The sequence below is a fragment of the Daldinia caldariorum genome (assembly GCF_022478825.1).
Source record: "Daldinia caldariorum strain CBS 122874 unplaced genomic scaffold F4812scaffold_10, whole genome shotgun sequence".
Taxonomy (NCBI): domain Eukaryota; kingdom Fungi; phylum Ascomycota; class Sordariomycetes; order Xylariales; family Hypoxylaceae; genus Daldinia; species Daldinia caldariorum.
The window spans coordinates 229273-254828 of NW_025953046.1; the positions used below are offsets into that span (position 1 = coordinate 229273).

Consider the following 25556-nt stretch of genomic DNA (forward strand, 5'->3'; position numbering starts at 1 on the left):
CTTTTGTTAGCAATTTTAATGAGATGGCATCTTCCTTCAAATTTTTGTTCTGTAAAAGAAAGGGGATGAGCATAGCGTCGGCAGGCGCATAACGAATTAACATCATCTAACCCGTGCGGCATGACACGGCGTCATTGCGCAACCAAAATTACCGACCTCGTTCGATCTATTGGCTCAGCTTATCCGCCCTTTCTCTTTAACATCTCCACATGCGGTATTACTAACCTATCGGCCTATTCCATCAGCCAACAATTCGGGACCAAACCATAGGTTAGCATTGTTTCGAAACATGCCATCTAGGTACAGGTCTTTTGCAGTGTGCCCCTGAGCTAGGGCCAAGGTAGAGATTAGGGGTCTGTGTTTCATCGCCCCTAGGAAGTTCGGATCGCGGGGTCATTCTTACCAATGAATTTCGGGTCCCACTTTCTTTATAGATCAGACTCAAGCTCCGTCGGAGCCGGAGCGGTTAGACAGATTAAACTCTTTTCTTTAAACGCTCGCCTAACTAGCGTATCGTAATTCGTAAGTGTCTGGGTTTTTTGTGGTTAAGCGATCCACGTTTCTCGGAGGTTTATTTTACTGTTTCTTCTTCAATACGCAGCTCACTCTGCGTAACTTATCGTATTAGACAGAAACCAACCCAGCCCAACCAAACAACACCTCGAAAGCCACAGTTTCATATATTTACGAGTATCAACTTTATTAATCTTTATTTCGGACAGAATCAACCATATATGTTTTACAAGGGTAGATACCTAGGGAGCAAGTTATTTACCTATCATCTAAATAGTTCTTAATCTATCTCTTATATATATTAATCCGCCAGAAACGTGTGTCACTAGCTCCCATTCTTATTACGTGACAACGTGCTTCATGATTTCTATCCCTCTACACTATAACTACTAGACACGTTACGGGTAAGCAGAGGTATTGATATGTTGCAAAAAATTAATTAATTAATTAAAACAAAGACGATCCAAAGGTATATAGTTCAGGGCGAATTGACATATCGGAATATTTATACATTATATTCATGGTTATCAAGATGCTACTCATTAGCCTTAAGTACCTACTTGGATATAAGATAAATGAGTGTTAGCTGTGAATCTATCACATGCTCCCCCCTTTCCTTCAAAATAGAACCTATTAGAGTGCCTATAGTTATTATTAGTCCTCTTGTAAGGTTCTGTTGGATTGAGTCCAGCTGGTATGCAGCTGGCACGCAGCTGGCAAGGGAATATCACACAACGTCAATGTTTCTCTAAAGCGATTTTCTAAAACGGTGATGCAACTAACAACTCGGGATTGACTTTGAAGCCTTCTCACATAGACTACAATACCCAATACCCAATACTCGATACTACAATGACAGAAATGGCTCGCTCAATTGCGCCACAAAACCTTCCAGAGCTTGTGAAAGCTGCTTTCGACGCGGCTCGTACTAATGGTGATTTGACGTACTATCCGACCCAAGTTGCCATTTTAACACCTAATTCCATTCCTGTGAGCATAACCATATACTTAAACACTTAGGCATATCATAGCAGTAGCTTATCCTCTATCTTAGTTCCAACTTCGATTCTCGCCATCCTTGGCGTTGAAACCCAAGGCTCCGAAACCCAAAGAGCCTCATGGAAAGCCGTTCAATGCCTTCGAAAACCCCTCCCCCAACATGCTTATTGCCGACATACCGCCATCCCATCGGCTTGTGCTGAATAGATTCGCAGTCGTGCCAGAACACTTCATCATAATTACCAGGGAGTTCAAGCCCCAGACGCATATTCTGGAGGAGGCCGATATAGCCGCGACGTTCGCTTGTATTCAGGCCTACCGTAATAACGGACAGGAGCTATTCGCATTCTTCAATTCGGGCCCACATTCTGGTGCTAGCCAGCCGCATCGCCATCTGCAGCTTCTCCCTGTCGAACGGATGAAAGATGGGTTAGAGGGTGTAGATAGGGGCAGCGAATGGAGTATCCTGGCGGAAAGGGTCGCCGAGTCTGAGAAAACACTGCCGTTTAACGTCTTTGCAACAAATATGCATTCGGACATGACCGCCAAGGAGAGGCATAGTGCATACCTAGAGCTTTATAGAAAAGCGGTTAAGGCTAGCTTCCCAGACGGGGAGGCCAACAGCGAAGGTGAGGCCATGATCAGCTATAATTTCGCAATGACGAGCAACTCCCTGGCCCTCTGTCCCAGGACGGCAGAGGGCGTAATGATCAAAGACAAATCGGGCCAAGATGTTGGTGTAGTATCTCTCAACGGGACTGTCTTAGCCGGCACAGCTCTCGTCAAGAACCAGGCCGAATGGGATGTTTTAAGAGAAGACCCCGACCAGTTGCTCGACGTCCTTAAAGGGATTGGCTTACCCCATTAGCAAATATCAACGATATCAACGAGCAGACATCTGGGAGTAGACCCCGAATAGGACTAGCCAGATGGCTACGGCTTTGAAATCATATATTTTTCATTTGGTGATAGGACCAGCTTTGGTATCCCAACGTTGACATCGTAAGTACATACATACTACCCCCCCCCTCCCCCTGTTTCTACATTACCTTAGGTTCCTAACATTGCCAGAAATTCTAGATACCAGCACACATAGTTCAGCCCAGCCAGCATACTTGTGATAGCCAGGGCAAACACCCAAATAAGTTCATTTCAATCCCGCTTTGCCTTCTTCCACCAATTCTTTCCACTTCCTATGGCAAGTGGCGCCGCCAAATTGGTACGAACCGCCGTGGTCCATGATGTACTCGGCCACTTGGCCCCACGGTGCCTTGGCCGGCATCATATCGTTGCCTTTCGCCAGTTTGCGGACAGCTTTCTTTAGTAAACGTATCTATACCGTCCCGTTAGTTGAGCACGAAGAAATCTAAAGTTAGGAAAGAAGAAAAAAAAGTAAAAAAGAAAAGCCTACATCGTTATCTTGCCATTCTGGTTTTCTTACACGCGCCTCCTTGTCCTTCGTCAGAGTCCGGAACCGCCCCCGCAGCGTAGATTCGGCTTCGGTGAAATTTCCCAAGCGGCGGATCTCGCGATACGTCATACCCGCCAGCTTTGATCGGACTAGAAATTCGTCCTTGGCAGACCGTACTCCACTGCTCCTACTGCTACGCCCGCGAGCCGGAGATCCCTCACTTCCTTGGGGCGCCGCATCGTGGCGCTCCTGTTTCGGTTGAGCGACCCGCACTTTCTGAGGCGACTGTTCGTGATCGCCGGGAAGCTGGGGGAGGGCTGGCCTCTTTCCTTTCGAAGATGGCGACGGCTCGGACGAGGTTATTGGTACTAGCCGCGATCTCGCTGGTTTGCTCGGAAGTTCTTTTCGTGGCTTTTGACTCTGCCGTTGCGACTGGAACGGGCTGCGAGGATGAGAATGAGAATGCTCGTACGCAGAGGCACCAGGGTCTAAGTCGGCACCAGAAAGCATGGCGTTGTGGATTGACTCAGACGAGGACGCAGGTGTCGGCGATGGGTTAATTCGCAGCATCTTTGGGGAAATAGTGGAAGGATAGCTCGACGATGTCCAAGAGCTAACAGGATTTCCCGGGCTCGCAACAGAACTGTCGGCTTGTAAATGTCCTGCCGCGTTGCTGTGTACCGCCCTCGGGTTGAGGGTCATCGCGGCCATGGCTTCAGAAGTCGCCGACGAGGGAACCGAAGAAGAGAAGCTGCTGGTGCTAACTTGTGCGCCTTCTAATGGTTCCCCGAGGACGGGAATGTTGGGATACCAGTCGTATTGAGGTAGACCATCTGGATAACCCAGATAATTATCCGTTTGGTGATGGCCAGTCATGTATGCCTGCACGTCATTGTAGTTCGCCCCGGAGCTTCGAAGCAAATAAGTGCTTGTTGTGCGAAGTTCTGGCAGACCCATTGGGTCGTTTCCAACGGGCCCTTTGTTGTGTTGGGAGTGACTCGGATCAAAATCCCTTCCGGTATTTGCAGTATTTTCGCCTGAGACACCAACGGCAGTCGTTTGGGTTCCAGTATAAGGAGTACTCGTACCAATAAGTTGCAAGCATCCACTATAAAGGTCCTCGGGCTGAGAGCGCAAGCATGAGCAACTACTCCAATGCCACTTCAACGGGCTAAGTGATGATCTTACCATGCAAGTTTCATCCCCACTATCCGCGGCCATATTCGAGGACCAGTTTTGTTCATACATTTCCTGCTTTAATTTCTGTTGACGCAGTATCCACTGATTTATGTCGTGAGGGTAAGGCAATCCTTGAAAGAGCGCCTCTAGATCTCGTCCCTCTTCATATCCGTGGTGAATGTGAGACTCAGACGCAGAGACGTCGTCACTCGGTAGATCATTCCAGGCAAGCTGGGGTGTCTCCGAGTTGATAACCATCTTGGATATCAGCCTGACCCAGGCTTCTGTCATGCCTCCTTTTTTTCGCTTCCTTCGCCAGCTACCGCCCCCTCTTTCTCCCAACCTTCACCGCCGCTTCTGTCGGTTCTCTGCGCGAGCCTAGGGCAAGAAGATACCTTCGAAGTTCTTCCCGATTCTCCTGGAAGGCCGGTATTGGGTATGCCTGCAGCAGCGCCTAGCGGTCAGGAACGTGTGTTCTTGGTAGCGATGCAGGTTTTGTGCGGCCTCCCGAACATGAGTCAGGAACCGTTCCCGCAGCTGTCCTTCTAGCCAGAGCGCATGGAGCAGATTGTAGTGGGAAAGGTATGTAAGTAGCGTGGGGTGGAGAAGTATGTTTGAATGTAAAAAAAGATAACTCTACGCACTACACGACATTCACCCTCTTGGAAAGGCAACAGGGTAAACAAAAATTATCGGCTTTGCAGATAGAGAGTTGAAGCAAGAGATAGTTTCTAAGTCGAGCTTTCTAAGGATGGTTGATTAAACTAATATGCCTAGAATTATCTACCAGGTAGCTTATCCTATAAGGAAAGACAGAGAGCATGTAGGAACTAACGGGCACTATTCATGCGTAACTTGCCCTTTCCAGAAAGCCCCCATCCATTGTTTTCTGGATACTGTCTACGATCGATATGCGTGAGGATATCCCAAAGCCTCCCGAGCATTAATGAAGAACGGGTAGCAAGGGTAGGAAGCGGAGGAGCGGGAAGCAAGTCTCTCAAAAGGATAACCAGATTACCCAAAACGATTTCGATGCCGTCTGGTCAACATCATAGGTGACAATATTCTACGGTAAACCAGGTAATAATCACGGTCCTGGAAGGCGTCGATGAAGGTTGCGAGAGCTCGAACAAGGGCTATCCCTGTGCTGTTATACCTCTAGCTGCGGCTCTAGATGCAGATATATGTACCGGAAATCTCGGGACAGAAGAACATGACGACCGTTCTGCAGGGGTAGCATCTGCACGGAAAATTATGTGCAGGAGATATCTGCATCAAGAGGCCATCATCTATTGCTTCTAATACCAAACGGGATAGGCACTAGCTACCCCTATATGCAAAACCACGGGCATCCGCGGGTAACTTAGAAAGTAGTATCTAGTACACCATAACGCCTCGTAAGGTCTACGCGTGGGGGGAGTATCTCTCGGTCAACTCGAGCCGAGCAATCCCGACGGCCAGCCCCTAACTTCATTCGCCCGTTTGACTCCCTAACGTTGGGGCCTAACGCTGCGTGGACTTCTTGACACCTGCGAGCGGGATCGCGGGATCGTGCTTCTCCTGGTCTTGAAATAATCGCTCTAGGCCTGCCAAACCTTTGGGTTCGAGAGGAGCTTTTCCCTAGAAGTGGGAAGCTACGGGACGCTTCGCCATTCGTTCCCCGCCTCGACTTTTTACGAGGTCTAGAACCAGAACAGGCTATGGAGTTGCTATCTAGGCTGGCAACCGAGACATGTTGAGCGAAGCCTGTCTGGGGAAGAGACATAGCTGCCTAGGTAGGTAGCAGCTACCTGGCGAGGGTCGTCTCGTCCGTACTTCTTGTACCTTTTACTCGGCGGGCATTTCGCAATTCTAACCGCGGTAACGAATATTAAATCTACGAGATCTCAAGCCAACCCTAACGATATCAAGGAAAAGAAATAAAAAGAAACTGACATGTCATGTCGCCTCTACGATCTAATATCCTTGTCCCCGGGATCATAGTTGCAAGATCCTGGTAATGTTGCTGCTTCTTCCAGACTCACGCATGCAGGCCAGTACCGAATCGATTGGCCCTACATCGATCGTATCTAGCGCCCAGCAATAGCCGGGTGAGAAAAAGCCTAGGAGCGGGGGTTGCAGAAAGGTTTTGCAGCTTCCCATCCCAGGGAACGAGCCTATCATCATCGTGGGCGGATGATCAGCAGAGACAGACCATCACCCCTCCCCATCTGCAAACATTACGTATAGGAGCAAGTAGGTAAACAGAACAGTTGGGCCGATATCTATCTATCAATCACGGTTATCGGATGGATCCGAAATGACTTAGCCAATGGGACATGCTAACCGATATATTATCATCCCCCCCCACGAAGAAATAAGAGGAGGCCCATGTCATGCTATCTGTCCATATGCGTTTGCCGAATGAGAGGGTGGGTGGGTGCGTGATGTATGCTGAGGCTACCAAATCCCGACTTCCTGGTACCTGGCCCTCCCCTCCCCAACTTGTTAGCTTTCGGTTTTCCCAAGGACCTGGACTTCGCCCCTAACCTAAGTTGTGGGAGGCCCCCCGAATCTTGATAGTATGACGTCTCAGTCAGGGGATGTACCTACATGTGAATTTCATGCAATGCAGCCCAAGAACTCCAAAGTCCGTCCAGTCAGTCCGTCAGTCAGTTAGTCTCCATTATAAGTTCTGCAAACCGGCACGGTTCTGGTAAGTACCTAACCTACCTAAAGTGAGATGGGCAGATGTTGTGCGTTGTTAGCTTATTTTAGTTAGTACAGAGATGACGGGTACGTCTAACGTTTTCCGTTTGAGACATCTTTGCCGACAGTTGACAGACAACGACAGTTTGTGGCTCTGTGCAACTAACCGTTTTATTTTATTTCTTCTTCTTAGGCAATAGTTTCCGCGTATGTGGCTAGATTCATAGGCTGCTGTTGCTGCTGCTACCTAACTGCGATTTGGTCAGATATGATAATCTCGTAGCAACGCAGTTGTTGTACTACTACCACCGCCCTGTGCTACGGGCTTGACTATCGCTAATTGGATATAGTTATATGAATGGAAGGCTAGGCAATATCTATTTGTTTGACGATGATGTACCTCTGAGGAGGGCTATGTAGGTAGCTGTCTGTAGCAGATGATGGATGATCACTATGATGAGTTGACCGGAGTGGCTGATCCAGTCAACTCGTGTAGCAACGAAAGAATGTGATTCTCCCACATCATTTGTACATGTGTTCTCTTACTTTTTTAGATTTTCTTTTGACTACCTAGGTACTTAGGTTAGGTAGTCAATATGTCCACGCATTCTCTAACTAATAGATATAGATACACAGCATTTTGAACGCATATACGGTAGCTTCGCATTTGCATGATCTAATGTAACGAGGCATTTAAAATTTTTAGAAAATATTGAACGCCTTCAGCAGATTCGGCATGAAACCGGGAATTTTCAAGATCTGAGAGGGAAATAAGGTGGTTGGTGTAGAGAAGTAGGTAAGTTGGCCTGTGTGTTGGTTGATACCGGCGTTAGGTATTATTATGAAGTTGGCTCGAGCTGACTTTTGTTACTTTTTATTCGTGACTATTTCACTAACAACCATAGAATTTGTGTTATTTTGAAAGAGGAGAATGACTTTTAACAAAATAATATTAATAATAATATGGATAGTGACTTAATATCAGAAACAAGTATCAGTTTCAACATTTCCGATCCGGATTTGGAAACTCACTGATAATAACTGGATGTGGTAGTCAGAAAAAAGCTGCCGAGGCTCTGCGCGTTGTAACCAGTTACCTACCAGTTACATACCTCATACCACCCCAAGTCCCGTATGGTGGCGTCATTGGCTCCTCCTCCCTCCCCACTTGTCCTTACCTTAGGTTAGGCAGGTACCTAGGTAGTTTTAGCGTCCAGGGCGGTCCAAACGGGGACCCCGGCTGCCCGGAAGCTAAGTGTCCAGGTTACCATGACTAGCCCAGCCCGGCCTAGGTTAGGCCAAGTAGTCGCACTAAAGGTTACAGGTTGAAGCAGCTTCCTGGCTTTCTAAACTTTGCCCCAGGAATTTTGACGTCGTACATGTTACTCAGAAGCCCCGGGTTGCGTTGACCAATCGGTAGCCAACCAAGATCCACCAAATTTCCTTAAATGGAAAGGCTCAGCCAATTCGCCAAGCCTCGTTTTCTCATTTCTCATGCCACGCCGTGTTCATCATTTATTTCTCCTCGTGAATAAGGAAGAAAAAAAAAAGACATGTCTGTTCTGTTCTGTTCTTTTTTTTTTGTCACATTGTACACTACAACAACAATAACCTGCTAGCAGGAATTTCGAGTCTTCAACGACCCGAAAGCTAATTACCCCGGCATCTATCAAGTCTTCAACAGACATGCCCGAGCCGAGTATTATTACTATTCATTTGTATGACGAATTCCACTGTCCACTTATACCCGGTCTTCATTTATTTCCCTTCGTCCCAGTCCCCAGTTTAGCGCAAGTGCCATGTCCTCCATAAAGACACTCGGTGTTGAACATGAACATGAACATAAACATGAGGATGGACCTGAACCTGAACCTGAACCGCAACCGATCCGCATCGCCATCTTACTCAACTCGTATCGGTCCCGCCTCCTCCCCGCCATCAGGGCGTCCTACGAGCGGACCATAGGCGCCGTGGCCCCGGACGCCCGGCTGGCCTTCTACGAGCCCGCCAACAAGACCGGCCACGGCCAGTTTCCCGACCCGGCCTTCTTCGACCTCATCGTGTTCGGCGGGTCCAACGTCGACCCGCGCAAGTCCCACCCGTGGATCCTGGATGTGCATCGCTTCCTCCGCCGCCTCGTGGCCCAGTACCCCGAGAAGAAGATCCTCGGCATCTGCTGGGGCCACCAGACCATCTCCCGCGTCTTCGGCGGCAAGGTCGTCGACGCCCCGCGCCCGGAAGTATATAGATCCCCCCCTCCTCCCCCCTTGGTCTTCTTTCCTCTCTCTCTCTCTTTCTCTCTCACAGCACAAATAAAATACAATACAACCTAAAAACTAACCAACGCCCCCCAAAAAACTCTTAGATGGGCGTAGCGGACGTAACCCTGACCGCAGCGGGAAGAAAGTTCTTCCCGGCCTTCGCTTCCGCAGGGGCCCTGAAGCTGCAGCAGCACCACCGGCGGGAAGTCAGCCGCGCGCCGCCCGGGTTCGCGCCGCTCGCGCGGGGCAACCAGTGCCTGCTGGGCGCGGGCAACACGATCCTGACGTTCCAGGGGCACCCGGAGAAGGACGCGGAGGCGGCGCGCCTGCGCCTGCACGACTCGCTGCGCTGGTTCGGCTTCGACGCCCGCCTCGACGAAAAGGCCTGGCTCCGCCTCTGCGAGTCCGTCGAGATGCAGCACGACGGCGCCGCCGTCTGGGCCCGCGTCTTCGAGTGGCTGAGGGAGCCGCCGACGCGCTTGGGGCCGGATGGGGATGGGAATGGGGTGGTGGATGGTAATAATTAATAATGGAAGCGAGATGTAATTTATGCATTTAAACTTGTTTACTCGTCGGGTATATAAGGGACCTAACTTTGTACTTAATCCTTACGGCGGGACACCGTTTTAGTCTGCTGTTTTGAATATAAATACTTAATCACTTAACCATTATAACATGCCAGCTTGATGACGGTGGCAACCAATGAGATGGGATATGATGGCAGGTGTTGGCATTGTGTTAGAGGTTATACGTTACGTGTAAGCCATGTTTTACATAGCAATAAGGTTTGATCAGGGAAGAAGGCCAGGTCAGAAACTTCCATGTATGCGTGTCATTATGCGTACTCACAGCAACTCATGAACAAAGACGAGATATTAAATTAAATTCTAAATTTTTATTATATACTCTAGCAGTGATGCAGACTATACACAGTATAGTTAGGTTAGGTACGTATGCGAGTATGAAGTGAGACCAACGCGGAAGACATAAGAGAGAAGCAAACAAAAGGCTGCTTCTAACACAGGGTGATGATTACAGATTACAGATGCATCCGAACTCCTGATCTAAGTCTACTTTTTCTCTTTTCCATTCCCCAATTCGAGGGGCGGTCTAATATGGTTTAGCTGATGATTGAGCAAAAGAAATGCTGAGTCTCTTCTCCCGCGAGGGAGTTCAGACGCCGGGCTATACTTCGCAATGCACAAAAGGGCTTGGGAAATAGATGCCGCTTCTCTCTGTCCCTGTTCCCCGTTCCGTGACCTCCAAAGTGCAACCTGTATAAACTCCTCCGACATAGTAAAATATATCATAAAAAGAAAATTCGTGAATGCCGAAGTCGCTGGCTATCGGCCGTTGAAAATGCGAGATGTCCGCAAACTGATGCCTCGCGCCTTGATGGCGATGGCATATTATCTCCCAAGTAGACTAGCTCCTCGCAGGCCTTATATCTTATATGAAACCCGCCTCGCAAATATCACATGCTTCTTCAGGCCTGCGAGAGCTTTCGAGCATCTTAATGTCCGGTACATCAGCACCGAAATCCATGATCAGGATCTTAGCGTCCTGCCCAGTGCTGACGATACGCCTGTAATCGGACTTTGCACTGAGCACCCAACTAGCATGCCAACCTGGGAAGTCTAACTGTTGTTGGCCCGTTTCCATGTCGAAAACTTTGATATCGGTATCGTAGCTACCGCTGATAAGACGTCCGCTAATGCTGTCAATATGCAAGCTGCGCACAAGACTCTGGTGGGCCTGTATTTCTTGAAGGCATTCACCGGTGTTGGCGTCCCAGATACGAATAACTTTATCGCTCCCCGCAGATGCAACAAAGCGACCGTCCTCGGAGAACTGGCTACAGGCAAGACCCTTAGTGTGGCCGGTAAGTTCGCGGATTACCTTACCGCTGTCGATATTCCAGAGCTTCACGGTGAAATCTCCAGAGCAGGATACCAAAGTGTTCCCACGCAGTTGTACCGCATTAACGGGTCCAGTGTGGCCATTGAGTTGTTTAATCAGTGAGAACGTGGCTCGGTCCCAAACAGCTATAGTACAATCCTTAGAGCACGTCACGATGTATTTATCATCGAATGCCAGATCGAGAACAGCGGCGGTATGAAACTTGAGACGTCGAACTGGTCTGTATCCTGAGCGCACGTTGTAAACAATGCAAGTCGAATCCGAAGAGCCTGTAACCAGTATCTCGTCGTCATATTGGAGACATAGAATAGAGGCGCTGTGATGAATCGGGAATGAGACTGTGACGGGAACCGATGGGCTTATCCGCTCATTGCTGGGGAAAAGCGCGTAATGTGTGGGGTGACCGGCTGGGTCGAACAGAAGTGATGAGTCGTTTACAACTTCCGGCGGCCCAATTATAAGACGACATTGGAGGGTATGCATGTCCCAAATTCGAATTGTCTTGTCCCGAGAACCGGTAATGATCTTATTCCTATTCCACGTATTAGTAAATCTTGATTGAGTAACACACCGACGCAGGGGGTTCGGGTTCGTACTCATCGAATTGCTGGCAATAAACACTGTCTGTATGCCCATTCAAAAAGACCGCACGTGCTTGCTTTCCTAATTTCCACCGCCCATCTAACTCTTCTCGTGCTTTGTATATCTTCTGCCAATCTCTCTGGGAGCGAAGCGAGGGCACACCAAAGCCAGATCCAGGTTGGACAGGGCGACCAGTGGCGTATGTGCCCGTCTTTTCTCTAAGGAAGGACTGTCGCCAGATATGCTGATCCTGTGCCATCTTATGCCAAAGCTTAGAAACTCTGCTTGCGACTGCCAGCTGGGCAGCATCTAAATGAGACAAAATTTGCACAGCTAATTCCGGGGGAAGCTGAGCTACGAAATCCTTTCTAATTATGGGCGCGCTCTCCTCGATTTGTATATTAAGTTGAGACATAGACGTAGTGAAGGTAATTCCAATGCCGCTTTCGCGGTCATTTTGCGACTCGGCGAGGGAAACCAATTCTTGGTAATATCGAGCGTGACCGAGAGACTCGTTTTGCAGAGCTGCTGCCGCCTTGGCTGCTGCACCGGTATGCCATGGAATGATGGGGGGTTCGAGGCCATTTCCAGGAACAGGACGATTAGGAAAGTCGGCTTGAAGAGGGGAATAGATAGTCTCTAGGGTGCCAGGACCGCCATATGAAGTACGCGAGTGTCGGAAACTGGTAGCTTGCCTCAATTTATGCCAAGTCGAGTGCGAAGTGGTAGGACGCGTTTCGTGGCTCGCCGCAGCTGATTCCGAGACTCTGCGTTCGCGACGAACGATACCCTTTATGGATAGGGATGCACGTCTGATTTTGCCCTTAATCATTTCCCCGGAAACGCTTCCATGACGGCTCTTACGAAATGGGTTTGCACTTGTCGGAGTCGTAGATTCTTCGTCAATGCCTGGTTCGATACCAGTATCGTGGGAGTACGACCTTGCGCTCAATGGCGAGGGATCGTGGAGCATTGCTGCTAAGGGCCCAGCTTGGGCAGGAACTTTATTAGAGGTAGACATAACCGTATCGAAGGTCCGGAGAAGTTTAATTGCTTTAATTGGAGAGGAAAGAAAAAAACGCGGATAAGTCGTCTCGGTCTGAAGGATGCGTGTGGATACAAATAACGGTGTCAGGAAAGGGACAGCCAGATAACAACAGGGTCAAACAATGCGAAGGCCGTAAGGTTAAGGAAAAGAGAATTATATTTTTAGTATGGGATAAAAAAAAAAAGAGACAGCAAGCGAGAAAGAACGGACAATATGTAAAGTAAAGTAAACAATGGCGCCGACGAGGCGAAAGAATGTAAGCCGTATAAAATAGCTGCAAGTAATAAAGTAAAAAAAAGTATGTAACTATTGTTCAGTAAGTTTCGATGTTTTTGTGGCTGGTCAGCAACAAAAGAAGAAAAAAAAAAAAAAAAAAAAAAAAGGTTCCAATCCAAATGCCAGCATCGGCTTTGCGTACTATGGTAGTAACGTTATTTAAGAAAGTACTGCAAAGTCACGCTAATGTACGTTGTATGTACCTTCCCGATATCCTGGACCGCAGGGGTTCTTTTGGGCTTCATTGCTACCCCACGCCCCCTTTTTAATCGTATAGTTCTTTCTTTTCTCCTTTGTTCGCCTCCCCTAAGACACTTGAGTCAGGTGTACTTAATCCATAAACGTCCCATAGATGAACACAAAAGGGAAAGGACTGCTAGAATCCAGGTATGTTAAATGTATACATTAAGCACATATACTTAGCATAAGGTAATCACCTACCTAACTTACATTATAGGTACATATCATGTACTTTACGGAATAAAGGTTGGAAAAAGTGCAGGTGCTGGCCCATGCGGCCAAAGATTGTGGAGTGCGGGTAAAGATTGACCAAAATTGGATCTGGCATGGTGCCAATACCTTGAACAAATCCACATATATTTTCTTCTTCTTCCTTCCCTTTCGCTGAATGCTTTATTCTCGCATCTGCTTGTCGGCTGTCTAGAAGCGGTGCAGCATTCGGTACATGTTTCCGTACATGAAATAGGCGCTCCACTCCACTATCTACTAGGGTCCAGACAGGTACCAACGGAAGGATAATGACGAAGGGGGAAAGTAAAGAAGAAAACAAAAAAAAAACAAAAAACGATAGGCTGATGTAACTACTCGTCATCAACAAGCCTAAAGCAAAGGTCGGGATTCCCGTTATAAGCGTTATAAGCGGGCAGGGGACTACTAATAGCCGGTACCCATTCAATCTCTTTAGCTTGTCTGACTTGCAGTGTACTATGTAAGAAAATAACCTATGGGATAAGTCATATCTTAGTTCTGATGATTCTTTGTAATCCAATAGGACAGTACTTAATAATTTAATGAGATCAAATCCTAAGGGAGATCTTGTATTCTATTTTTTTTTTTTTTTTTAAAAAAAAAGGCAAGGGACTGGCGATACCTTAAATTGGTAGTTACCATGCAAAGCAAGTGTCAAGTGAAGGTACCTAATGGCCCATCCTTGTACAAATACTTGCAAATTAAGTTCAGATGAAGTACAGATCCCGTACCCTAATGGTTTCAAGGCAGAACTTTGTCCCTACCTTACACGTGGAAAGACCCTTCTTTGAACGTGAACATTGCATGCACCCTTGTTTCAATAAATAGCATTTAAGGTTAATAGGTGCGTCAATGACAAGTCCCCTTGAATGGAAATGCCATACATCCTATTACCTTAGGTACCTGTATAAGGTACCTGTTAGGTAGTTAATAATCGCATTGTTACGTGTTCGACATAACATTGAAAAGAAAACTATTAGCAAAGCCATCCGCAACTTATAGGCCGCCACGCTACCACTTTCAGGACCTGCAGAATCTTTATAACTAACGTACCTAGGTAACCTAACTCTTTCAAGTATTATTATTATATACTCCATCACACACCGATTCTATTTTAATATTCGCCGTGGACATTTAACGGTACCTAGGTACCTAGGTACGTAATAGCAAAAGTCTATGCAAATATTGCGAAATATGTTTTTACCTTGATGAGCTTCGCGGTAGGAATTCTGTCAGATTCATGCCGAATCCTATGTCTTGCTAGTGGCGTAAGCCATCCATGATACTATGTAGTAGGTGACAATCAACAACTATTGAATGCATTCCCTTGCACAGTACTTTTACTTCTAGTTGGAGTCACTTAGAAATGTGTCTCGTAGAAAACAAGTCTTTCAAAATGACATTTCATGCGTAACCTTAGGTTGAAAAGTTTCTTGACCATCTCTCCCGTGCATATTCTCCATTCTCCTAACTCAACAACAAAGTATAGGAAACCATAAACCTGTAAGTCGGTAATCTCATCATATCGTTCCATCGTTAGTATAATCAGCCGTCTGTACCTAACCTACTAACTAGCACTTCAATTTCTCGGCCTACTCCCCCTATCCCAACCAGCCGGGCCGCGTTCCCTCCCGAGCGCCCGATCGACCTTCTTAACGTGATCCCGGTGGCTTCTTCGCGCGTCGGAGGTTTCTTGATTATCGATTCTCCACCACGGGTTAGAGTGGAGGTTGAACGCCCGCCAACCGTCCTCGTCCTTGGTCGATTTAACCTCCTCGCCTCGTAGTATGATGAAATATCTAGATACCACCGGCCTTTCTTGACGGCGACGGAATAGTCCCTTCTTCTTGCGCTCCGGAAGCAGCTCCGTCACTCGGAACTCGCCTTCCTCGAGCACGACGACCTGCCAGTCGCGCTGGCGGAACGGGGTCTTGTTCGCCGATCTGAGCTTATTATCGACAAGAGACTGGATCTGGTTGTACACCCCGGAATTCAGGCGGAACACGCGGTTAGCCAGGTCCTGAGTGTACGAGCGTCCCTTCTTGGAGCGTCTGGCGCTGTATTCGTAAGCGGCGTTTGCGTGCAATCCGACTAGCTCCTCCTGGGAGTAAGATTCCAGGGTTCGATGTCCAAGAACCCGTCGTTGTGGCTCCTCCATTTGCTGCCGAGCTTGATGCCGCAGAACGTCTTCCAGGCAACCCTGTCGACGGTGTTCCCGCTGTCGAGGACAGCCCACGCTTCGTAGACTGTCTTTGCTGGTTTATCGTCTGGGACGGTGCTGCTTCCGGTCAGAAAATTACTTGTTATAATGTTGCGATTCTTGGTGAACGTACAATGGCTTCCGCCCGGAAATGTCTGGGCAAGATTCCTTAGACAGAATGGACATAGCATCTTCGTCAATCTCTCGCCGGGCTCCCGTCATGGTTTTGGCGTCTTCGCTCAGTGACGACGGGACCGGGCTTAGAGGCGGCATTCCCTTCTAGTCTACCGTCTGCTTACCCTCATATTCTGGTGATGTAGCCATTGCTTGCGTTATTAGAGGCTGGAGGAACTACTAAGAGTAAGTAGAAACTAGGATAGTGGTGGGTAGGCTAAGGCATACAAAGCAGGGGTGGTCAGAAGTTTGTAGGGACTCTTTATATGCTATTCGGTCGTCTTACATACATCTGGATTTGGGGGCTACGGCTGCGGGATTTCCTAACGTTACACATGCCTCTCGCTGAACAGAAATCGGTGTACGGTAGGTATGTTCTTGGCAGCAGAGGCTGCCTGGAGTTATGTTCCATTTAGTATATACTCGAGGTCGTGATTGGACGCCACCAGCTACGCACTGCTTCTATAACATGATTAGATGAGATTATGGGGTAATACCTGCATATAGGTAACTATCACGCATTACGCGATTGGAGCAAGCTTATGATGCTAGGGCTGAGCCTTGCTGACCAGGGGGTTTCTAGAACAGACCGATAGGTTGCTTTGTGCAGTATTAAACCACAGCCGACCTCAATTACAACCACTTCATCAGGATGAGCACGTTGTATACCGAAGTAATGTCCCGCACAGTTTTTTCCTTAGGGAATTACAATTAACTACACGGAGACCAGCCATATTTCATTCAATCTGCAATGAATACATTATTTGCCGCATAGAAACAATTTAGAAACCCCAATATCATGTTGGCTGACCCAATCCGCTTCCCGGTTCTCATAACCCTATATTCGTTCATGCTACGGGTCCATCACACTTATAGCTCGGGCAAAAAGATCGATATTTCAGGGTCAGCTTCTTCATCCAAGCGCCGCTGGTCGTGGCTTTCAAATATATTACAAGCTTCCCGCGGAACTCGGAGCTTGTCGAGCAATCCCTGAACAGTGGAGGTCTCATTGTTTAGATAAGTCGCGATGTCGTTCAGCGACTCTTTGAAGTCATCTGGCGGCGCGTCAACGCCTAATTTCATGATAGTCGTGGTAACTTCAATCCAAGCGGTGACCAACGCCGGCTTGAATGAACCCTGCACCTGCCGGAACTCGATGGTGTTGAGCTGGCTCCGGCGAACTTTCCCGGGGAATTCCGAGGTCGCCGGCAGGAGTTCCATGAGGCCGATGGATGCTCTGCGGGACTTCTTCGGCTCGCCTACTAGCATCGCGAGTTCGTCTACCGTCTCGGCGCGACACAGCCATTGAACCTTTGGCTTGTTCTGGTGGAGAGATCCCCAAACGTTCGGTGGGACGTTTTGCTCCATCTCATGGACCCAGCTCCCGTCGCCAAGGTCATCAATCCAGCCCGGGAGCTTGGAATCGTTGTCGACTCCCATGTTTGTTCCTGTTTGTAGTAGCGCAGCATATTTATTGGCGTACTTCCGCCAGGACGCGTGAAGTTCCATCAGCTTGTCCTCTGCAACCCACATGAGGGTGAGGATTCGTTTGATAGTTACGAGATTATATTCTGTGCCGCTGAGACCCCAATGGACATGAGTACCACACTGGCTTGAGGCAGATCCCGAATCCTTGCCAGCGTTTACACTGACCAAATAATTGGTGCGAAAGGTTCGGCAGACGCTGTTAAAGTCCGATTTCATAGCATCAAGATCACGGAACCGATATGTCTTGCCGACGAACTCAAAACCGAGCCAAAAATGCCCTGGTGGCGTTTCGGGCCTCACAGCCATGCGCTTCCCTTCGACTTCTGGGTCGGTCCACTGTATTGATTCAAGTTAGTATTTGCTTCTCTTAAAAGAAACCCCTGAAGGTTACTTCTTCATGTTGTGTCAAGAGAATAGTTGCCCCTTAATCAACTAGGCGTAAGTCAACACAGCCAAACTGAAATTTCAAACATACTATCATTGTGTCTTCAGGAACAATACTATTCTCCTTGTAGTAACTATACAGAAAATCGTCAAAGCTCCCTAGTTTAGCGTAGGTATCGCTAGGATTCAGTGTTTTTTCATCTTTGGGATGGCTCTTTTCCTGGTAGACTGTCGCCGTTCCAGTATCAGTCAGCTTCTTCGCAATATCTTTTCCAAAGTAGTGAACCCGCTGCATGTGGGCTTCGTGATCGTCGGAATAGTCTCTAGTTAAGTCTGACGGCTCTTCCGGTACTTGCTGGGTCGGAGGGCTACTCTTGCCATTCTGAAGCTTCGAAGGAGCCACGCCAGCCTCTCGAAAGAGAACTAAAAACTCCAGCTCAACGCCGAAAGTCGCCGCGTCGGAAAAGGAGTTCATGTCGAAATTTTGGATTCAATTCTGATTGAAGTTGCTCTCTTAGAAATCTGAGCTTGTTGTCCTCTTACAACCCGCATTCCTAAGCAGTAGATTTTCCTCCTTATATACGGAACTGAGAGGCGTATTTTCCATGGCTCTTGCCGAAATATTCCTACTCAGCACATGCAAAATAGATGCCGGACATCTCTCGTTAATACTGACCTACCATTGATAGTTCAGCAAAACCAATAAGTGATCTATCTATATGGATACCCAAATTCCGACATGAAAACTGGAAAGTTGGCGACGAATGGCCAGGCAGGACTACTGAGAAGCAGCCATCGTGCCATGTCTCGACCTCTTGGACATGAAGAAGTCAGATTCCTCCTCAGGCTGTAGTAATGGCATGATGTCTCCTTTCTGTCATGGACGCAAAACGAAAGTCATATTTTGCGAGTCGAAGAACCAACGTCACCATCGATGTTGCCAACAACACGTCCGTCTCCACGATATAGACCACGTCTATCATATATCAGTCTTTATACATCACTTGCACATCGCCTGTGACATAGAGTGATGTCTTCCCAATCATGCCCAACGGGAATAGACTCTTTATTGTCTCGAGGTGTAAGACGCAGGGTGTAACTATGTTTATAGCCGTGGCCTGTAAATGGACCTCATAGTTGGTGAATAAAGTGGTCTACCACCATAATCATCACTATCATTGCCGGCTAAGACTCCGGACACACAATACGGGCCGAACCTCTCGCCCAGAACCCGATGCCATCATGTAATGGGCCAGGAATACGGCTGCATCACCGATGGCCCAGAGCGGGCCGAGCCAGAGTCGGCACCCGGCTTGACGTGAAGAATACGAGATAAACCTATGCTAGTAGTATATGCTCTTGTATCGTGCATAAAGACCCGATGCAACATTCTCATCATGCTTACACGGCTTGTTCATTTCTGTTTCTTGGACTACTCATAAGCGTAGATGCCGCTCTGGATTGGTGACCATTCCCTAGAAAATCCGAGTGTAGACCTATTCTCAGTCGGGCCATACACGCTGCCTTCGGAATGAATTCATCTAGAGGTGAGGACGATCCATATGCATAGGTACATCAGGAGATGATATACGTATTCGCAGCATCATTGTGAGCAAGGTAGGAGTCTTCCCATCGTTCTGATGGTAGATTAATCCGAGGTGGAATAGAATTGGTTACCGTATTATTTTGCTGGACTTCCAATCACAAGCTATCAAAGGTTCCAACATGCATATGAGAAATCAAACCGGGAGAACCCCCAAGGTAGGAAACGCAAACCATGTGATGGCGTCGGTACCCAGGTAGGTAAGGTAGCACCCAGGGTTATAGGAATGAAGAGTCTCACTCTAGGTACTTAGTCTCATCACCACACTTAGCTACGTGTTGTAGAAGTCGAGAGGAACAAGGTTGTTCCAAAACCGAGCGTCCTCTTTTTTTTTTCTTTGGAAAAAAAAGAAAACAAATAAGACAAGAAATAAGGCACAAAATCAAAGTCAAAGTCAAATGGAGCTTGGAAAGATATCATTGGCCAAATTGTATTTAGATAACTCCAGATTTCTCCATAATCTTCTCCCCTTTACTTGTCATCAAGGTTCTATCGGCGGAATATTTCGATACCTGGGTAGCTAGCTGGTTATAAATACATTAGGTACAGGTACATAATTTCAACATCATCATCATCATCGTCAACAAAAACAACACCAACAGGTTCACAGATGGCCCCGCGTCAAACCGTCCTCCCGCTCGCCTACCGGGCCTTCTTCCTCATCATCGAGCCCATTTCCGCCCTCGTAGGCGCGTACTACGCGCACCTCCGGCAGGATGAGTACCTGTCGATGACCACGCACACCGCCGCACCGCCGGTCCCGCTCGGAACCTCCGTCGTCCTCTCGCAGCTCGCCAATCTCTACCTCCTGTTCGCGCTCAACGAAGCTCTGGTGCTACGGTCTACGGGCGATCTCCGGGTGTGGCGCACCGTGCTGTTCGTCCTGCTGGTCGCCGACTTCGGCCACCTCTATTCTGTGAGCGGGTTGGGTTCCTGGGTCTACTGGGACGTGACGCGTTGGAATCCTATCGACTACGGGAACGTCCTGTTCGTTTATCTGGGCGCTTCGATGAGGATCGCCTTTCTTACCGGAGTTGGGCTGGGGACGTCGTCATCATCCCCAGCTAACAAGACAAAAAAAGCGGCTTAAGGGGGGTAAGAGTTTCTCTCTCATGGAAATATGAAGCGACAAAGTCGCTCACCCATCTACGGCGATCTTCAAAGTCGATATACGATACATCTGCATGTGTTTATGCTATAGTGTGTCTCTTTCTTCTCTTATTATGAGCCTTTTGTCTTGGTACCGATGCCCCCCCAACATTGGGAGCCCACAATAATATTTTTTTTTCTTTTCCCCCCTTCTCCTTTCGGCACGATGAAATACCGCACTAGAAAACGTGGGGTTTAGCCTCTATCTCCGATCGATTCTTACCGAATAGTCCAATCAGATCGACCAGCCAAAAGACGACCAAGGTGATATACCCTTTCTGCAAGTAATGGCTCGGGTCCCTGTTTAGCGAGAAAAAGGAGTTCTCCTTCTAGCATTACTCCGAAACTGGAGCATTTTATACCGCTAGGAGTACCGCTTCTATGTCAATTGTGGATAAAAAGGGTGATTGATTGGGGGGGAGAAATACCAACCGTACCTACATAGCACTCTTATTGACCGAGGAAATGGAGGGGAATTCATTAGGTGGGGGAAAACGGGAAACGGGAAACGGGAAACGGTTAGATCGTGGGTGGTATCCTTGGCTTCAAATATCAACTTACAACTCTCTTCCATTGAACCCCTCGTCGACCAGTAGGTAATCCCTTATATCTTTTTTGGTGTATCTACGAAGGTCTTATTACCTACCTATACCTCAAAATGTCTACATTCGATCAATACGAGGGTTTCCAAGTCAAGTCGGCCGACACTTGGACCGAATTCCATCTTAACAAGTTCGATACCAAGCCTTTCGGCGATAACGATGTAGAAGTCAAGATCGAATGCTGCGGAGTGTGCGCTAGCGATATTCACACTATCACTGGCGGTTGGGGCGGCGCACGTTTCCCGCTAGCCGTCGGCCACGAGATCGTCGGCAAGGCCCTGAGAGTCGGCCCCAAGGTCACTCTCGTCAAGCCCGGCCAGCGCGTCGGCGTCGGCGCCCAATCGTGGTCCTGCTTGAACTGTCGCCAATGCAAGAGCGATAACGAGACGTACTGCCCTAAACAGATAGACACTTACGGCGCCGTCTGGCCGGATAGCGGTGTCGTGACCCAGGGTGGCTTTTCGTCCCACGTCAGGACGCACGAATTCTGGTGTGTACCTTGCATAGCCGATCGAGCAACGATCTCACATACCTAGATCGAGTGCTACCTAACCTAAACTGTTACCTACTTACACATTGCCAGGGTATACCCAATCCCAGACTCGATACCAAGCCACCTCGCCGCGCCGATGCTATGCGCCGGTATCACCAGCTACAGCCCGCTGGTGCGAAACGGAGCCGGGCCGGGCAAGAAGGTCGGCATCGTGGGCCTGGGCGGCCTAGGGCATTTTGCGGTTCTCTTCAGCAAAGCGCTCGGCGCGGAGACGTGGGTGATCTCGCGGACGCACAGCAAGGAGGCAGACGCGAAAGCGATGGGCGCGGACGGGTTCCTCGCCACGGAAGACGAGAACTGGAACAAGGACCACCTGTACTCGTTCGACCTGATCATCAGCACGGCGAACAGCACGGGCGAGGGCTTCGACCTGAGCGGTTACCTCGCGCTTCTCGACGTCCACAAGAAGTGGGTATCGGTCGGGCTGCCGGAGGGAGAAGGCATGAGCGTGAAAGCCATGGACCTCGTGCGCAACGGGTGCCTGATCGGCGCCTCGCACCTGGGCAGCCGGCGCGAGATGCTGGAGATGTTCCAGCTGGCCGCGGACAAGGGGATCAAGTCCTGGGTCGAGACGGTGCCCCTCAGCGCGGAGAACCTGTCCAAGACGGCGCAGAGGCTCCGGAAGTCCGACGTCCGGTATCGGTTCACCATGACCGACTACGACAAGGTCTTTGGAGCGTAAAGGTGGTAGGTAGGTACCTAGTCAGGGGTCTAAAGAAATTAGATTACCGAGACTAGCTAGCTGCCTTGATCTTTCGCATCTAGATATATGGAGTCCCGGGAGACTTTGTAATAGAGAAAATGTTGTTGCATTGATGATTGACGAGGTGCTTGTGAGTTAGGCGGAGTTGAATTGAGATGATATATGAGGTACCTGCCTACATAGAAAGGGGGAAAATAAATAAATAGACTCGAATTATCTAACATAAAACTCGGTTTTAGTCGACGCAAGAGGTTAGGTAGGTATTGGCGTTGTTGTAGTTGAAGAAACGATCTATGAGTTAACAAGCGAACGGGTCCGTACCTACAATCACACGATCCTAGTACCAGCTGAACTTACCTATGCTTATTCCTACTTAACTTGATGCTGTGATTTCATCGCCAACCTACCAGCCAATAAGCAGAAGGCGGTAGGTTTAAAGATATCGACATGTTGTGAAAGATACGAGAAATCGAGAAGCAACCGATTCAAACATTCGGCCGTAGTCTCATGGTTTGGGGGCCTCGTTGGCGAGCCCTGCGATCTTAAAAGGTCTAGGTACCTATATAGCTTAGCAGCGTCATCACGTAGCCTATCCTCCTACATAATTGCCGTGCTTTCTTCGTACGACGTCGCAGTCGCGGCTGTAGATTGCTTACATGGAAGAGGATCCTTCAGCCCTAAGATAACATGACGTCTTAAGCCATATAATATATTATTGGATGGTCCACACGAGAGCTCCGTGAACGATAATATTACTAGAGCTTTTTAGAGAAAACTAAGAAGCTAGATCGTTCATTAAAGACAGGCTATCAGGTAGGCATTCTCTAGGACCCAAGTCCTAAGATATTATGCTGTGGTGTTGGGAGAGTACGTAGTGCTCCTACTTGGGTAATGCCATCTCTCTTATACCATCCTTATGATCATTACTTGGTGTCCTCGTACAACTCAGTGCTCTCATTTCATTCCACCAACAGCAATAACAGACGTAGATAATGCAGCGAATACAGCGAATACAGCGCAAATTCCTATGATCAGCGGACGAATCAGGGATCGTAAGATAGATGTCAAAATGCTGTGCCACGGAACAGATAACCAGGTGATGAGGCTCGGCGGAAAATCCCCCGAATTCTACCTACGCAACTGGGTGGAATCCTGATAGAAACCCACACTTTAGGACATGTCTACCTAAGGCAACCTAGGGCAATGATCATGTACACCGGCGTTTTGGGCGTAAACAGTATTATGTCGTTGTCTGACCAAGTATTGACATGTGGCGTCCCTTTATTAAAGCCACTGTCTCTGATAGGTTATACACTAATTTTAGAATTCAACCCGGAAATCCCCATGCTAAACTCCAATCCAGATACCAGCCATATCCGCCTATACAGTTGCCGTGCCAGAAATACTATCGCCCGTGATTCGTTGCTGGAGAAGAAGGCAGTTCGGCCACTATACGGCGTTCCGTCTCGCGACCCTCCAGCTCTATGGGCGGCGGTCCTAGTAACGGGGAGTAGGACTGATGCTTTTGATCTGTCACGGAGGTCCATCCGCTCACCCCGGATATCTGGGATGTATGTCTATTATCTCCATGCCAGGGTTCCGCAGACTGAGGCGAGTGGGGTGTATTTGGATGTTGGTGGTGCTGATTGGGAGAATAGGCTGAGTAGCCAGGACTTGGATATCCTGGGCTTGGTGCACCGGAATGACTACCATTTTGCCATTGATACATACCCGGAGATTGAGCTGCTACTTAGTTAGCGATACGTGAATAATAGACACATGTGATGGTAATAAACCCACGTCCTTGAGTACCGAAATGATTCACGACTTCATCACCCTTTTTGTGTCTCTTATTCCTTGCCAGCCAGCCGCACCTGTACGCTATGATAACTAGAAGAATGGCGACCACTGCGGCACCACCTAGAGCTATACCCAGTATCGCACCTAGGGGCAAGCTGTAACCAGAACCTGAATCCGAACTAGGCGTAGAGGACGAAGAGAGGAAGACTTCAGCGCTGGTCGCATTGTCACTAAGTATTGCTGGCAGTAGGTGATCTGTTGGGCATCCATCAATTTCGCACGGATTTATACTGCAACATCCTAAGAATGGTTGCGAGCTCTTGCAAGTAAACCAAGCGGAAGCGTTGTTGGGCGGAGCACAGCTTTGTTCTGTTATACTATCGTAGTGATCTGATGAGAAGCTCGCTGCTGCTAAATCATTCTGGGGACAATGTCCGCTGCCATCCGCACACGGGTCGACGGTGCAACAACCGATAAAGCGGATGCTTGCCTTTTCGCATACGTAGAACTTTCCCTTGGATGGGCAAGATAGCCCGAGGTCACTGCGCATTGTTGACATTTCGAGGAGGCGCTATCTACGGGGTAGACGAGGAATTATAGAGTAGCTTTCACCGCCGATTAAGGAAGTTTAAAAAAAGGGAGTGAAAGAAACTCTCTCTCGCGGGATTGTTGCAGCAGCGACGAACACTAAGTATATGATACGATATGTGATGTGGCTTGTCATCTTTGGCTCCGCTAAGGGATGCGTAGACGCATTGCTGCCAAAAGACCTCAAAAGTGATTGGAGCAAATGTTAGTCGACCATGTGAAAGTTGAATGGCCAGTCCAAATACGAATACCGACGGATACAAAAAGTCCCGTCGGGTACTTACTATGGCAGTGTTCCCGATCATAAGAAGTATAAAAAAAAATGTTGGTTCCTTTCGGGTTGGTTGTGCAGTTCAGCCAGTACAAATGATATCCCAAATTAGGAAGATCACATTCATCTGATTGGCCAAAGGGTGGCGCGCGGTGGAGGCGCAGGAGAACTTTACCATATGGCTGGGTCTGACTTACGAAACCAGAAAGCGAAGATACCTACTATCTTCGTGTATTAGATCCCCGTTTGATACCATCCATGGGTGCTTTAGACAGGCATTATGCGGTATGTACCTAGTAGTATGTTAGTGGTGGTACTTAATCACGCTGCTTCCTTGCTACGTTGTAGGTAATGGGTGGTTACATAGGTAGTACAGGTATATGACCCTTCGGCCTGTTGGTAATGCAAATTTAGAGGTTTTACAAAATATTGTAGGCTAATACGTATAGCTCGGAACATAAAAAAATGAATTAAACGTCGTGATCTTTGATGTACGAATTGTGATAATACCTAGCTAACTTTTGACATCTAGGACCTCATCTACATACTATGTAGGGCTCTTCTCGACAACGTTGCCTGGCCTCCAGGTTGGCAATTTTAATGTTGCAGCTAGGTCATCTCGGTAATTATCTATCACGCCACGGTGATAACCTACGATGTAACTTATCAGGCGGC

At 48.2% G+C, this 25556-nt stretch overlaps 9 protein-coding genes across 9 annotated transcripts; 4 read left to right on the plus strand and 5 right to left on the minus strand.

Moving 5' to 3' along the window:
* Nucleotides 1–1285: 1285 nt before the first annotated feature.
* Nucleotides 1286–2667, plus strand: F4812DRAFT_46967 (HIT-like protein). The gene is made up of 3 exons (XM_047938894.1): nucleotides 1286–1503; nucleotides 1568–2514; nucleotides 2584–2667. The coding sequence occupies exons 1-2, from the start codon at nucleotides 1366–1368 to the stop codon at nucleotides 2378–2380; spliced, it is 951 nt and encodes a 316-aa protein (XP_047789365.1). The 5' UTR covers nucleotides 1286–1365; the 3' UTR covers nucleotides 2381–2514; nucleotides 2584–2667.
* F4812DRAFT_459902 (uncharacterized protein) lies at nucleotides 2660–4360 on the minus strand (the record flags this gene model as incomplete). The annotated part of the gene is made up of 3 exons (XM_047937623.1): nucleotides 2660–2845; nucleotides 2924–4048; nucleotides 4112–4360. 3 exons carry the CDS (start codon nucleotides 4358–4360, stop codon nucleotides 2660–2662), a joined length of 1560 nt encoding a protein of 519 aa, XP_047789366.1.
* Nucleotides 4361–8299: 3939 nt separating this feature from the next.
* F4812DRAFT_430964 (class I glutamine amidotransferase-like protein) lies at nucleotides 8300–9711 on the plus strand. Its single transcript, XM_047934399.1, has 2 exons — nucleotides 8300–9030; nucleotides 9156–9711. The coding sequence occupies exons 1-2, from the start codon at nucleotides 8590–8592 to the stop codon at nucleotides 9576–9578; spliced, it is 864 nt and encodes a 287-aa protein (XP_047789367.1). The 5' UTR covers nucleotides 8300–8589; the 3' UTR covers nucleotides 9579–9711.
* Nucleotides 9712–10500: 789 nt separating this feature from the next.
* On the minus strand, nucleotides 10501–12526 carry F4812DRAFT_459904 (WD40 repeat-like protein; the record flags this gene model as incomplete). Its single annotated transcript, XM_047937624.1, has 2 exons — nucleotides 10501–11503; nucleotides 11568–12526. The coding sequence occupies 2 exons, from the start codon at nucleotides 12524–12526 to the stop codon at nucleotides 10501–10503; spliced, it is 1962 nt and encodes a 653-aa protein (XP_047789368.1).
* A 1829-nt stretch (nucleotides 12527–14355) lies between these two features.
* Nucleotides 14356–15722, minus strand: F4812DRAFT_430968 (uncharacterized protein). Its single transcript, XM_047934400.1, has one exon. It carries the CDS (start codon nucleotides 15522–15524, stop codon nucleotides 14946–14948), a length of 579 nt encoding a protein of 192 aa, XP_047789369.1. The 5' UTR covers nucleotides 15525–15722; the 3' UTR covers nucleotides 14356–14945.
* Nucleotides 15723–16610: 888 nt separating this feature from the next.
* Nucleotides 16611–18087, minus strand: F4812DRAFT_459906 (uncharacterized protein; the record flags this gene model as incomplete). Its single annotated transcript, XM_047937625.1, has 2 exons — nucleotides 16611–17564; nucleotides 17704–18087. The coding sequence occupies 2 exons, from the start codon at nucleotides 18085–18087 to the stop codon at nucleotides 16611–16613; spliced, it is 1338 nt and encodes a 445-aa protein (XP_047789370.1).
* A 1652-nt stretch (nucleotides 18088–19739) lies between these two features.
* F4812DRAFT_47097 (uncharacterized protein) lies at nucleotides 19740–20758 on the plus strand. Its single transcript, XM_047939040.1, has 2 exons — nucleotides 19740–20415; nucleotides 20604–20758. Exon 1 carries the CDS (start codon nucleotides 19826–19828, stop codon nucleotides 20303–20305), a length of 480 nt encoding a protein of 159 aa, XP_047789371.1. The 5' UTR covers nucleotides 19740–19825; the 3' UTR covers nucleotides 20306–20415; nucleotides 20604–20758.
* Nucleotides 20665–22229, plus strand: F4812DRAFT_47074 (GroES-like protein). Its single transcript, XM_047939018.1, has 2 exons — nucleotides 20665–21456; nucleotides 21550–22229. The coding sequence occupies exons 1-2, from the start codon at nucleotides 21023–21025 to the stop codon at nucleotides 22199–22201; spliced, it is 1086 nt and encodes a 361-aa protein (XP_047789372.1). The 5' UTR covers nucleotides 20665–21022; the 3' UTR covers nucleotides 22202–22229.
* Nucleotides 22230–23627: 1398 nt separating this feature from the next.
* Nucleotides 23628–24581, minus strand: F4812DRAFT_459909 (uncharacterized protein; the record flags this gene model as incomplete). Its single annotated transcript, XM_047937626.1, has 2 exons — nucleotides 23628–23965; nucleotides 24023–24581. The coding sequence occupies 2 exons, from the start codon at nucleotides 24579–24581 to the stop codon at nucleotides 23628–23630; spliced, it is 897 nt and encodes a 298-aa protein (XP_047789373.1).
* Between the last annotated feature and the right edge of the window lie 975 nt (nucleotides 24582–25556).

Bases quoted from the DNA above. Each gene is read 5' to 3' on its own strand.
- F4812DRAFT_46967 (XM_047938894.1), top strand. From the start codon at position 1,366: ATGACAGAAATGGCTCGCTCAATTGCGCCACAAAACCTTCCAGAGCTT. The intron at 1,504-1,567 runs GTGAGCATAACC...CCTCTATCTTAG, and splicing joins TAACACCTAATTCCATTCCT to TTCCAACTTCGATTCTCGCC.
- F4812DRAFT_430964 (XM_047934399.1), top strand. From the start codon at position 8,590: ATGTCCTCCATAAAGACACTCGGTGTTGAACATGAACATGAACATAAA. The intron at 9,031-9,155 runs GTATATAGATCC...AAAAACTCTTAG, and splicing joins TCGACGCCCCGCGCCCGGAA to ATGGGCGTAGCGGACGTAAC.
- F4812DRAFT_430968 (XM_047934400.1), bottom strand. From the start codon at position 15,524: ATGGAGGAGCCACAACGACGGGTTCTTGGACATCGAACCCTGGAATCT.
- F4812DRAFT_47097 (XM_047939040.1), top strand. From the start codon at position 19,826: ATGGCCCCGCGTCAAACCGTCCTCCCGCTCGCCTACCGGGCCTTCTTC.
- F4812DRAFT_47074 (XM_047939018.1), top strand. From the start codon at position 21,023: ATGTCTACATTCGATCAATACGAGGGTTTCCAAGTCAAGTCGGCCGAC. The intron at 21,457-21,549 runs GTGTGTACCTTG...ACACATTGCCAG, and splicing joins GTCAGGACGCACGAATTCTG to GGTATACCCAATCCCAGACT.